At 49.4% G+C, this 14,051-nt stretch overlaps 1 protein-coding gene across 5 annotated transcripts in view; it reads right to left on the bottom strand.

The window, feature by feature from the left end:
- TCF20 (transcription factor 20) overlaps positions 1-14,051 on the bottom strand; it is a 112,235-nt gene that overhangs the window by 34,098 nt on the left and 64,086 nt on the right. For all 5 annotated transcript variants that reach the window (XM_038181696.2, XM_038181714.2, XM_038181716.2 and 2 more), the window contains one exon: positions 1,549-7,209. In XM_038181696.2, the coding sequence (XP_038037624.1) occupies positions 1,549-7,173 (5,625 nt within the window). In that variant the 5' untranslated portion in view covers positions 7,174-7,209. The remainder of the gene's footprint in view (positions 1-1,548; positions 7,210-14,051) is intronic.

Consider the following 14,051-nt stretch of genomic DNA (forward strand, 5'->3'; position numbering starts at 1 on the left):
CCACGATGTTCTGATGGGCAAACACCTTTTGTAGGTACAGAACAAGAGGAGGATTCCTGAAGGACAGCTCGAGTTGTTCAAGAGCTTGTGGAGAAGGCATTTGCTATTGGAAAGACAAGAATCATAAATGAAGGGCACACCCTGAGAACAGGGAAAAGGGAAAAAAAAACAGGCTGGCGAGATCCAAACTGAAAGTAGTGGTGAGCTACAAGACACACAAATGCCTCGTCACATCGTAAGTAAAATCCAACTGACGGTGGAGAACCTGAAAGAAACCTTGCAATTATCAGAGACGAGAAACTCAGCACACAGGCACTACTTGGTGAAAACCAAATGAAATTAACTGACTTTGTTTAATGAGAAGCTAGAAACAAGAATGCAGGCCAAATCAAGTTAGGGCAAAGAAGCATGTAATTACTGTCAGAGAACAGTGAGCGAAAACGCAGAACAAGCTGGGAATCAAAGTTGAAGAGGAAAGCTCATGGGGAGGAAATGAGCTGCATATAACAATGCAAGGAGAAAAGAAAAGAAAAATTGGATCCTGGCGCTGCTCAGAAAGAGGAGAATCTGAAGGTAACAGGAAAAGGCATCTCACATCTCTTCCCTGGCCTGGCCCAGGACAGAAAGCATAATGCAAAAGGTAGCAATAAAGGGTTGTAGCGTGCTGATAATGGCACGGAAAGCCAAAGAGCTGTGGGTTCAACGTGTCAGCTTCTGTCTCGGATAATCAATAACGATCGTCTCCATCTACAGCCACAGGATGGTCAATAAGGCTCTCCCTCTGTCCCCGCTCGATTTGACATCTCTCCTCGCTCGTTGTGTACTCGCACTTTGGAGAAAGTCCCTTATCAGTCAGTCTGACTCCTGGCATAACCCAAGTCACACTCAGCTTGCAGCCCTCTACGCCTTCCCACTTTATCAACCTTATTTTGTAGGGACTGCGAGTCCTCCTGAAGTTGTATAAAATGTGTCAGTCAGAATATTTTAGCTTGGAAGGGGGTCTCTGTAGATGTCTGGTCTAAACCTCTGCCCAAAGCAAAGCCACCGTTGAAGCTGGATCCAACTTCAGAGGCACAGAGGGTTGCTTAGGGCCTCGTCCAGTCCTTTCTGTGCACCTCCAAGATCAGGTACTCCACAACTTGCCAGTCCCCCTCCCTCAGGCCAATGTTGAGCCACCCTCGCTGCGATTTCTTCTGCCCGATACTGAATTGGAATCTCACGTGCTGCAACTTGTGTCCTCTGCCACTTGCCTTTTCACTGTACAGCTCCAAGAGCAGGCCTGGTGAGTATTAGTATCTAACAGGACACAATGAAGAGCACTGTGGTCATGAGAAAGCTTTTGCACATCCAGAATTTCTTGTAGGTAATATGCACACAGCTTTTTGATGCCTGAAATATCCATCTGATCCAGACAGGCATCACTGGAGATTTGTTTCCAGGTGAAAGATGGTATTTTAAAACTTGAGGGAAGAACAAGGAAAAACAGCATTTCACATGGCATATTTATTGCAAACAAACAAAAAGGGCATAGTAAGTTTTGGTACTCACCATCTCTCTCGCAATCTCCACAGCTTCCTGCAGCCCATAGAGCCTGCCACAGACCAGGTAGATCCCATTGGCCCAGAGAATACAACCCTCATGGACCCAAAATTCATTGCTGTCAAGAGGTAGTTCAGGAATTTGTAACTCCAGCTCAGTGCCACCTTCTGAAGTGGGCATAGAGGGTTTTGAGTCCAAAGGAGTCTTTTCACCACCACTGCCACCCTCAGTGGTTGCTTTTTTACAAGAAGCTCCCCTTGAAAGTGACCGAGAGGCTCCGCCACAGTCCTCAGAGCGGTGCCGCCTCTTAAAGCGGGGATGAGCAGCGAGGCTTCTTTGTTCCTTCTGTTGTTGCTGTTCCTCCTCCTCCTCCGTGTCTGTCTTGGAACCATTAGAAGCACTTTTGTGCCGTACCTTGACCTTGCTCTGCATTTCTGTGGCCCTCTTTGGAGGCGGGTTCTTGGGCAAGGTGGCCGCGTAATCCTGGGGGTAGAAAGGACCGAAGAGGTCGCCCATGTTACGGTAGCTGGCCCATTTGCCACACAGGCAGCAGACCAGGTGCCCCAGGACAGAAGACTCTGTCACTACAGGGCCCTGCAGCATGAACGTGGAGGTGGGCAGCACTTTGCTCTCCACGTTGCTGGGAGGGGGCGTCGAAGACCTCTGTCCTTTCCGGCCTCTCACCAGTTTGTTCTGCTCCTCTTCCTCCGCGTTAATGATTGTGCACACAGCGCCTAACTCACACTTGTTCACCACGTGGATGTAAGGGAAAAAGGACTTATTCTTGGAGTCGGTTTTATCTACAGACTGCGTGGCGTATTTAAGCTTGATCTCTGGTTCTTGAGGCTCCACGATGGGAGCAGCCCGCCTGGGCTTCCGCTTGCGCGGCTGCGCTGCGGGTTTTCGCCTCTCCCTCCTCTGCCTCTTGGGCTTTGGCTCGCCACCACCGGCCCCTTCTGCGGGCTGCGGGGGCACAGGGGGGGGCGGCGGGGGCGGCGGCAGCTGTTGCTGCTGCTGTTGCTGTTGTTGCTGCTGCTGCTGTTGCTGCTGCTTCTTCTGCTTGTTCACGCTCCCGATCGGCCTCCCCTTTTTCTTTCCGGAGGGGAAATATCCCTTTGGAGGGAAGCCGTCTGGCTTGGGCGAAATGTTTGTCACGTCTCCGTCTTTTTCCTCAGCCTTTGGGTTTGGTTCAGAAGCAAACGCGCCGGAAGGGGGAATTGTTTTCGAGTCCGGGAAGGCCAGAGCCCCAGCTCCGCTCACAGATCCATCCGACCTTCCCTGACCGCCTGACTTCTGAGACGGTGGCGCTGCCGCCCCGGACCCTGCTCCCTCTTTACTACCACTGGCAGTTTCGGGGGTCTCCTTCTTGGTTTTCTCATCCTCGTTGCCTTGCCACTCTTCTGAGGACCGTGGGAGAGCTATTTCGCTCGCGGTATCCTGGCTCGCTGAGCCCACTTGATCTGAGAGCATCTCTCCTTTTCTCTTCTCGGCCTCTGGCCCGTGTCCTGCCACGCTCCCCCCTTCGGGCCCGCTCTTCAGGGACAGGATGTCGTCCAGAGTGACGGCGTCTGCCCCGCTTTCAGCGCTGTTGGTGGAAACGCTTCTCCTAATGTTGGGAGATGTGATTTTCTGAACAATAGCTTCCAGTTTTAATCCTCGCCCCTTTCGTGGGGGCAGTATTTTGGTCTTCGCCGGGCTTGTGAGGGAAACAGCAGGGCAATTCCTGCTATCAGGGCTCGGCAGGTCCTTGAAGGACTCTCCCTTTCCAACTGGCTTGCCAACATCTTGGCTTTGAGATGAGTGGGCGTAGGAATTGTAGGTTTTATCAGCTCCTTCTTTGGACGAAGTCATCATCCGCCCTCTGTCTTCACTGCCACTGTTCTTCATATCCTGTGGCTGTCTTTTGGTAGGGATAGGCGAGATGAAAGAACGGACTCTCCTCCTCATAATTAAGGGGTTTTGAGGAGACTGGTCTTCCTGGCCGGGGAGCCTGAGCATGGCGTTACTAGGCTTGGGCAAATCTGAAGATTCCTCTCGCCTATGCCCATCGCTGTCTTGAGGGCAAAACCTTTTTTGGTTGGCTGCTCCGAGAGGGCCGCTGCTTTTGGCAGGAGAAGTTTGCCGAGAGAGGTCCCACCCAGACTCATGTTGCAGCTTCTGGTTACCGTGCTTCAGGTCAGCGCACTTGCTCTGAGTACTGTCACTCCCCATCACGCAGCGCCCGGGCTCCTGGCTTCCAGCATCGTGGTAAGAGCTGCCCTGAAGGTACATCATTCCGTCCTTGTCGTTTTTCAAGGGACTCCTCACTCTGTCCAGAAACTGCTGTTGTCTGGGGCTCTTCCTCGCTCCCTCCTGCCTGTGCTGAGCCGCAGCAATCACACCCTGAGCAGCGCTGCTCGCCCAATCTTTGTATTCTTCTTGCTGTTGCTGGTATATCTGTCTCTTGTAATGATACTGGGAATTTAAGCCCTGGTTCGGGTCACCGAAAGCGTGAGGCCTGGCATTTGCGTGATACGCTGCGGCCAGAGACGAGCCTTCTGAATTCTGAGGGTAAGCAGAGTGCAAGGAAGCCCTGTTCACTCTTTCAGACAGCGTCATGTGGGGGTTCATGTGGTGCAGATCCGCTCCCGGGCCCCTGCTTCTGCCCGGTGACATTTTCAGCTTATCAGCAAGATCGTGGTATTGAGAAGGTGACTTCCCCCTGCTGCTCCCAGTCCTGCCAGGTGCCCGCCTCATCTGCGTCGCCCTGCCCTCCTGCTGAGGAATGTAGTCTGCAGCAGAGTCGGACACCGCAGCTCCAGGGCTAGCATTGCCTCGGAAAGCCTCGTGCTTGATGCCAGCAGGATGACAATGGTCTCCTGTCTTTTTATTATTAAGACTAGCTGAGCTCTTTGACTGTTCAAAATCTTCTTCTTTTATTTGCCCACTGTGAGCTTTCATTTTTGTTTCCATGGATACTAAGCCACCGGGGAGTATTACTGACTGGCTTAGGCTGGGGGCAAGACGTTCGCTCCTTCCACTTCTGGCCTCGGGACCCATGTGCCCCATGGGGTGAGGACCAGGATCCCTGACAAGCTGCCTTAATGGAGATATGTCACAGATCACTGATCTCCGCTCCGAGAGCGCTCCCCCTTCATGGGCAGAGGACTGAGACTCCACCTCAAACTTCCTACCAAGAGGGTAATCGGCTAGATTGATCTGTTTCATGTCAGGAGCTGCGCTGCTGGACTTCCTATCCCAGGGACCCCAGTGAGGGCCTTCCAGGAGAGACCCCATGCTCTTGTTTAAGAGGCCTCTGTTGGCCAATTCATTGGTTTGACTAATTAAGATATTGGGCCTCATGGCTCCCTCCAAACTCCCGGCCATCCCCGAATGTTCTTGTGCGTTCCTAGAATACCTCCTGTCCGGATGATGGTGGTAACCCTGTAGGACCTCCTGGAGGAGGCTGGGAAACTTCTCATTCCGGCCCTTGCGCTCACTGTGCCCGGGAAAATCCCCCTTTTCTTGGCCAGAAGGATACTGCGGAAAGCCACCGATATTCCTCTGTATACCTGCCGCTATGTTATCCTTGTAACTGTACCTCAAACTGCCAGGAGATTTGGAAGGTTCTGTTCTGGCAGGAAAGTTTGACCCGACAGCTGCGTGGCCAGGCTGGCTGTTCCCCTCTCCATTGTGGTTAGTGTTATCTCCACTTTTGCTCCCTTTGCTTCCTCCTTGAGCTTCTGGCTGTGGCCCTGCGTGCCCTGACTCTTTTGTACCACCACTAGCGCTAGCTGGAGCCTGCGTGGCTGTAGGAGCATCATCTTGCGCAGGTTTCTCTTGCCCACCTGACTTTTCTACTCTCCCTGCCATGGCTTCCCGGGAGACAATCACTCCAACTGCCTTTTCGTTCACTTTGGGGGCGTTTTCCACTGCCACTACGGCTTCCTTCCCATCAGGGGAGGCCACATCTTCCCTAGCTGCAGGGCTGCTGCTGAGTTTTGATGGCTCGTTCTGAGAGCCTTGTGCTGGTGAGGAGTTGGATCTCTCTAGGTTCCCCCCTTTGTAGGTGGTGTCTGAGCTCGTGCTCTGCCCACTCAGCTGTCTCACCCTTTCCCCGTGGTCCTCGGAACTGCTGGAACAGCCCCCGTCAAGGGACTCTGCCAGGGGGGACTTGAGCTGCTCCTCTGCCTGGGAGGAGCCCTCCGAGTTTGTGCAGCTATCGGCCTTCTTTGAAGAGGATGACCTTTTGGAACTTTTTTTCTGAGGCGCCAAGGCATCCGAAAGCAACATGTGCTGGACTGTGTTGGGCAGGTTGGCCACTTGAGAACTCAGAGCGCTCAGGCTGCTCAGCCCGGGATCTGTGAGCCTTTTTTCCTGCAGTCCTTCCAGCCCAAACCCCTTGAATCCCCCTGCGTGAGCGTTGGGGCTCGGCATCATGGATGGTGTAGGACTCAGCTGAGGCATCATCTGCAGGATTCGGTTTCTGGAGCCCATGGACATGTTGCCTTGCCCGCACTGGAGATTTTCTCCACCCGGCATGAGAGGAGAAGGGGTGGAGCTGCAGCTCGGGGACTGAACCACAGACGCAGCAGGAGATGGGTTCGAGATCGGACTGAAGTTCTGGTGGAACTGCATCGGTGACCTTACAGGAACTTCAGTTTGGCTGTACTGCCCCACCTGGCTTTGGAGAGAGAGCTTGGAGGCAGCGTTTGAGTACTGCATTACGTGCTGAGGCGGGTGCTGCTGCTGCTGCCCCTGCTGCCCACCCTGGGGCAGCTTAGACTGCTCGAAGCCTTTCATGGGTTGAGTCTGAAAGCTGTAGTTGGACTGGCTCCCGTACGCCTGCGCGTTGGAGCCCACGGCGTGGCCCTCGTACTGCGACCCAGAGTTCACGCTGTAGCTCCCATCGTAATTCTGTCCCGACTGGCCGAAACGCTGCGGGGAGGGGAAAGAGGAGGAGGAGGAGGACGAAGGCGGCTGGTAGTGTTGGCTGAACTGACCCACCCGTAACTGGTAGCCAGAAGCAGAGGAAGGCAGGGTAGACGGACGCTGCATCGGCTGCAAGTGCGAGGTGCTAGAGGCAGACTGGCTGGAGGCCTGGGGCAAGGGCTGATGAGACTGGTAGATCTGCTGCCTCAGCTGCTGCACCTGCTGCTGCTGACTAGAAGCCTGCTGCTGATACTGGGCGCTGCCCGGAGAGAAAGGACCCGTGTAGTCCTGCTGATAGTGGGATACGCCCCCCAGGGTCGAATGCTGTGTTTGGAACTGGCCCACGTGTCCCTCGCCCCCGTACTGACTCCCAAAGCTGCTCCCCTGGGGGGGCCCGTAGCTCTGCACCGGCCCAGAAGGCCTGCGCTGGGGCGGCTGCTGCCCTCCTGACGCCACCGGATCTTTGTTGGCAGCCATGTAGTAAAACTCTCCTGCTTCTTTTCTGAAACCTTGGTAGCTCTGGTGGCCGGAGCTCTCACCAGGCATCGCTGTCGAGGCTCCTGCTGCTCCACGACGTCCACTGCCGGCGCCTCCTCCGAAGCTCTGGAACATCTGGGCCTGCTGGCGGGGGCTGAACTCTTCCAGTCGGGAGGAACCGTGCACGTCCTGCGGGTAGCTCTGCTGGTTTCCGTGGTAACTACTTTGCTCCCGAAAGGACTGCATGCTGTTCAGCAGCAGAGCGACAGCTCGAAAGCCCTCCTAAAGGGGGGAGAAAAAGAAAGAAAAAAAGGTATAGCATCCGCATCTCCCAGTCACGACAACAGCGCTGCTCAATTGCAGCTCCATCCCCTCCGCTCGCGCCTTTCGGTCATTCTGGGGAGCAAAAGGAGGCACCACTTCCCACGAAAACGCACGTTTGTAGCCTGCCGCCAGCTGGAGCACGTTTTCAGCATTAGTATTTCCCCGCAGTCGGTCACTAACGGGGGCTGTTTACACGCAGACACAAACTTCCAGCAGTACTCTGCTCAGCCAAGGAGGAGAGCAGCGCTCATCCCCCAGCCACGCTCTATGACTAATGCTGGGAGTAAGCAACTGCTTTGCTCCCATGTGGAAAGATTTAACACTAAGAATCAGGCAACAGTCTCAAACCACCCTTGGAACCATTTCCCAAGGCCTACCCTTCGCTCACAGAGCTCAGTTACGCTCGAGATAGAGCTGATAGAGCTCCAACCAAGATATTCCAGGGAAAAGGGTCTATGGGAAGCTGTGGAAAACTGGCACCAGCATGCTCAAAGACTCCTCTGGTGAGGCTTGTAGGTGAAAACCAAAGCAAGACAACAAATATCCTCACCCTCCCCCAACAGCTGCTTTGTTTTAAAAGATAGGAAGTCAAACCAGCCCACTCTGCTTGATCAAAGGTGTCCCCAGCTTCATCCTCAGGATTTAAGTACAATAAATAAAAACCACGACCTAACAAGTGATAAAAAGCACGTTGTTCCTGAGCGACCTCCCAGCTTTCCCTTCCTGAAAACAACCTGGATAAATCCACCTGGAGAGAATACCTTCTTTAAGTAAATGCTAAGACAACACACACTTTTCCAGGAGACCCAACCCTAGCTCCTCAGATGGGAAGCTTGCCAGAATACCTGCCTCCATTGTACCTTCTCTTTCAGTCGTGTTTTGTGCTTGTCACTGCCAACCCAACACACTCAGAAATAAAGCCTGGTTCTGCATTTGAAGTTTTGTTCAAGCAGAAGATCGCTGAAGAGCTCCAGGAAAACAGGCACACAAAGAAGATGCAGGCTGTGTGTGGCACCGTGCCTTTTCCCATATGCCTCCCAGGATTTCACTGTTAAGATGCATCTTATATGGAAGCATCCAACTCCATCATTGGGGAGTTTGCGAAGGGCAACCTGCTTTTATTTGGGTTTCTACTTACTTGTGTGCACAGGCTATGGAACACGCAAACACCCAGACCTCCTCAAAACAGAGTTTGGGTTTCTTCTGGGAAAGCTCACTGCTCTGAATTATTTCCCTTTTTTTTTTTTTTTTTTTTTTGTGAGTTTGAAGCTCCTGCCCCCAAAGCTGTGAGAGCTAATTCAGGCTTCTTTCTCCCCTTTTGTATAACCAGCTCTTACAGCGAGCAATCAGACAAAATACAAGCAGAGAAGAAAACCTCCACAGAAATAGAAGGAAGTTATCAAACCGAAGGTTAGAGAACGGCTACTGTAAGCGGCAGATGTTAGAAAACAGCTCCTCCAGATAAGCAGCTTGGGGCTCTGCCATCAGCAGCACTCCTGTAGTACGGAGCCTGAGCGCAGCCCCCAGCGCTCACGTGCTCTGCATCCTCTTCTCGTAACAGCAACATTTCCAGCCCCAGCACAGGCTCCCACAGAATCTCACGCTAGTTTTTTAATGCGACTTCAGCCACGCTTCCTTTGCATAGCCCAAACAAGGTCTCGGGCAGCTTCTTTTGCATTGCATCATGCAAAAGCTTTCATCTCTGATTAAATTCATTCTTCTACAATAATGCTAACAAGGGCTGGGAAACCACCAGCATACCAATGTTAACGGCGCCGGGAAGCCTCCTGAAAACTTCCTCACTATTCAAGAAGTATAATTTTAATTACTTTATGGAAAGGCATCAGCACAGGATCCCGTACACTAAATTTAAGAACAGTGATCCAGCAAGGATCAACCTGAGGCACAGATGTGCACCCTCCATAATCTCACACTATCATAGCATGGGGTATTTATTTAGTTCAGAAGATGCAAAACTCAAAACAGCGAGAATATATTTATATATCTTTAATCTTGGCTTCTTATCCTGACAAATAAATACAAATTTTTGGTCAGGTGAACTTACAGTGCTGGTGCCCTAAGCAAATGCTCTGTTTTCCATTCTTTTTCTTCAGCACAACGCTTCTTTTGCATATCTCACAAGGAACTTCAGTAACACAACCAGCAGAATAGCAGCCAGAAAAAAAGACATTTCATTAATAACAGGAATAAAAAAAGATAGGAGGTGCTTCACTCCGTTACATCACTGGTAACTTAAGACCTATAGCACATTTCCTGTCATTAACGTGCTATAAATACAGGCCTATTACAATTACTATTGTAATAATCTTTCTTAATAACAACAGCACGGCAAAGTGCTCGGATCTAAGTGGTGTCTTCTCAGCAAAACCACCAAGGATAATTCCATAGGCAAATTCCGTCAATAAGATCCATTCAGACAGATGAAGAGGCCTTCAAAGCCTACCTAGATCCACAGGAAAATATGTATCTATACATTTAGTTGATTAAAACTTTGCCAGCAGCAGTAACGGAGAACATTTTCAGCTGGTAGATACTCCTCCACATGCAGAACTCCACAGAACGATGCACCAGCTGCTGACTGAAGGCTGTACCACAGTCAGAGTCTGGCACGGTGGCACACGTCCGTAATTTCATCCCCAGCAGAAGGGGTGAAGCCCCACCTTCAAAAAAGCTCTCCACCGACAGCCACAAATTGCACGCATTTACAGCATCGACCAACACACAACAAAAACATCCAAAGCTGCCTGCCTTTACTCACGGGGAAGAGAAGGTTCTGGCACAGCTTTCACTACTCCAGCATCACACCTACCCTCTCACTGCAGGTGCGTGCAGCTCACCAACAAAGCCTCGTAATTCTCCTCCAGTATTTATAGCCTGTAGCTTCACAGCCATCCCAGCAGATCCATCCAGAAACTACAGACTGCATTCGCTAGGCTAAGCTGTTTCACTCTGCTCCGATGGTTTTGTTTCTTCCCAAATATCCCAGTAACCAAAATGTTTTGTCTTCAACGTGGTGGGAACGAAGGAACCGTATCACAAGCTCTTGTGGTTGATAAAGAAATAGCCTCCGTTAGGAAACCTGAGTTATGTGAACTGATTTCTAAGCACATCTACAATGCAGATTTTGTTTCTGGTTTAATCATCTGAAACACCTTTGCAGAACAAATTTGTTAATGTGGAAGTTCCCAAAAATATTTTAAAATCCCTGTAGATCTTCAAACTTTTTTGTCCCGATTACTGAAGGCTGTATGGATACTGGACAGCTGCCCAGATTTTCCCAAGTCACACCGATGGCAGCACTACAGACAGACAGCTCTAAAATGACTGAGCTAAATGGCAAAACGCTGTGGGGCTATGCTTAATTCTTAACGATGAGCCTATCTATAAAAGAGCAAACCAAACGAGCATCGCCTCATTCCGTAGGAGGTAAGCGAGGTCCTTCTGCTTCGTTAAATATCCTTTAGCTTTGGGTTGACTCCTGCGACCCATCTGTGCAGAGAAGTCTCAGGAAGCAGCCAAATGCAATGTATTTTCGTTGATCTGTCAAAGACCTCTCATCCTAGCGTGCTGATCAGAAAAGAAAGCGTAGTTACAGACAAGTGACAAGCATTAAGATGCATTTTCCTAGTCCTGAAGTATACGCAAACAACTGTGTGTTGTTTTTAAATGGGACACATCCAGGCTTCTAATTAAAATAAGACATTCTCTAAATGCTGTGCACGTAAGAGAGCATAGATGCATCTCCACAACCATTTCTAATCACCACCTGTAGGAACCGGGACAGTTTTTGTCCTTCCTTCCTCACTCCATCTTCTTGAAGTTGCAGACCCTGCCCTCAACCAAAAGTCCCAACCATTCCAGAACTTCAGCACAAGCACCTCAGCAGCACCATTGGTAACCCCAAACCTCCAGGATCTGAATTAAACATAAAATAAAATTAAAATAGTTGTCTATGTACTCAGTATCATTTCCATGGTCAAGGCCAAGTTGCTAAGCCTCGTTTCTGCAGGTACTCAGCTATAAGCTGCACCCCGAGCAATGGCTAGGAAAAACATTCCCTCGTGCACTGCTTCCAAGATAAGGCAACTCAGCTCCGACACAACCGAGTGAACTGAAGGATTGAACCTAAGGCTACGTTTAGCTAATAAACAGACTCAACTTGTTTCTCCTACATTTGGTGTCTTCTTAAAAGAAAAAAGGTAGTTTGAGCTTTCAGCATTAGGTGTGACGTGAAAGTAAAGCGAGGTGGCCAGCACCCCAAGAGGTCAGCAGCTTGTCCGAGCAGTAGCATTCAGAGCTCGCATCTTTAAAAAAGTTGTGGTCAGCCTGAGCTGCAAGGCAGATTTTCTTCATACCTTTCTACGAATCTGTTTCAGATCCTGCTCCATTGAAAAGCTATTTTTGTATACAACAAATAAACAGAACAGTCTAACACAGACAAACTCCCATTGTCTCGTTCACCACTGCACTACTTTGGGAGAAAACTGCAGTCAGAGCTGGCTCTAACCAAGGCATCACAACTCATTCTAGCAGAGCAGCTTCACTGCACCACCCCAAGTTTAAACAGGACACATTTCAGTTTCAGAGAGTAGCAGAAAGTAGAGAGGCAGCTGAAGTATTTACTTCAAGCCATCTTCACAAGCATGTAAAAATGGAAGTTTAAACCAGAATATTCAATTAGGTTACTGAAAGCTGAATTTTATGTTCTAAAAAGAATCACGATAATGTCTTAAATACACACAAATGTAGCTATTAGAAATGCTTACGCTGCTAATAAAAACACAAGTTAGCAGTGTCTTGCCAATCAGTGCCGACACTGGTAAAATAAAAACTGCATTTTGTTCTGCCCAATGCAAATTTAATCAAAAGATTCCCCAAATAAGTTAAAAGTTTGGACAACTGGATTCTAGTTTCCATCAGCTCAGAGTCACTACGCCTTCTTTAAAAAAAAAAAAGTCTGCGGATATTTTTGAAAGAAAAGTCAGTATATGTAAGTTTAAATCCAAACAATTCAGCAAATGTTTCACACAGAAGGGGTGCAGAACAGCTGAGCGTGGCAGAAGGAACGCGGCGAGCTCTGTCAGTCGAGAGGGGGGAATGCTCTGGGGATTATTGTGCTAGATGAGATCTAGAGTCACTTCTTATTTCATATATTTCCCTAAGTGGCCACCAAAAAAAGGAAAGCTAAGCCTGAGTCACTGCATCTTCCTATCTCACAGGGGAGACGTGAGCAGACATACAAGAACCTGGAGCGTTCAGCCGCTGCACTAAAAGGCACCACATCAACAAACCTTGCAGTGGCTGTTATTTGACTAGGGATTTTTTTCCCCAAAAACATTTTTCCCCATTTTTTTTAAACATACCCATAGCACCAGATTAAAATATCTGAACAGATTTTTTTTGCATTTTGCAAGTCTTCCTTACTCACTGCCTACGTGACCAGAACTGCAAGACTAGCTCCAGTTCAGCCCCGCGCGTTGATGGAAGCGTGCTGTTACATTTATATTCCTAACCATGATGAAAGGAACAACTTGACAAGAAGAACATTTTGTTGTAAGCTAGTATTTAAATCGGGATGCTGTGAAAACATGCATTTCGAGGAATGGAACTGATGATCAAGGTTTAGCAGAATTTTACCTGATTTCATGTATCTGAACTTATTACTACATTATTGGTTCCTGGTCTAAATTAAGAGCACAGATGCACTTAAACAGCTTCTGAAACTCCACCACCTGACTGCTCAAAGTTATCCAGCTATTTTTTTAATGGCAAGAAGCTGTGCAAGTCAGTCAGGTTGCATTTTATGCCACAGATCCAATGACGATCCCAGTCTCGCACGCAGGGTCCGTTCTCTGTGCACCCGCTGAGGATGCCTGGCCTCCTTCACGGTGCTCAGGTCGCAAGGCAGACCAGGGAACTGAAACGGTCAAGAAATATTTTTGCAAGGGAAAAAAGCCATTTGTGAGCTGACAGTGACCCGCTCACTGTATCGGCCCACAAACATCTGTGCCAGCAAAACGGACACAGCAGGGACGGCTCAAGTGCCGTGGCTACTGAGGGCACTTGAAATCAGAAGTTCGTGTTTAAAAGGCTCTTCATCTTGACAGTCACACTAATTTTCATTTTGATGGTGGGTGAAGAATACCGAGCCCTCAGCTCCCTTCATTCCTCCGAACTGATTGTACATTCCTAAGGCAATTTGGTAGCTCTCCCAGAAGTTTTGGCCCTTCATTACTTGCCTCACACTGAAAATTCACCTGCGGCCGTATCGCCAATGCCTCCACACAAACACCCTGCTGGCTTCTGCGACACACCAGGAGCTGAGCCACCAGTTCACGGGCAGCTCCTCATCTGCTCTTCGCCACCTCAACGTGCGAGGCAGGACATTCAGCAACAGCACCACAACTCTCACCTCACCTCGCAGGTACAAAAACTAAGGCGGAGAGAAGGAGAAGTCAAATAACTGCAAGAGGGGAGCAGAGAGGAGTGAGCAGGGCTGCCAGATGGAACCTCTACCTGTCCCAGCTCCCACCTGCATCACAGAAATGAATCCAGGATCGCAAATATTCAGAACTGTACACCAGCATTCAGAACTATACAGCAGTTATAAAAAAATCTAGCACGTTATTTTTAATTAACTTTTTATAAATTGTTCATACGAAGTAGCAGCCCTGCCTTTAAAGTCTTAAATGCATTTTCTCTTCAAATTATGACAAGTTGCTAAGATGAATGCAGAGGTCACACATTAAATATTTAAGCAGCAATACGTGTTTTTTCTA

Source organism: Anas platyrhynchos, chromosome 1, assembly GCF_047663525.1.
Source record: "Anas platyrhynchos isolate ZD024472 breed Pekin duck chromosome 1, IASCAAS_PekinDuck_T2T, whole genome shotgun sequence".
Classification (NCBI taxonomy): Eukaryota; Metazoa; Chordata; class Aves; order Anseriformes; family Anatidae; genus Anas; species Anas platyrhynchos.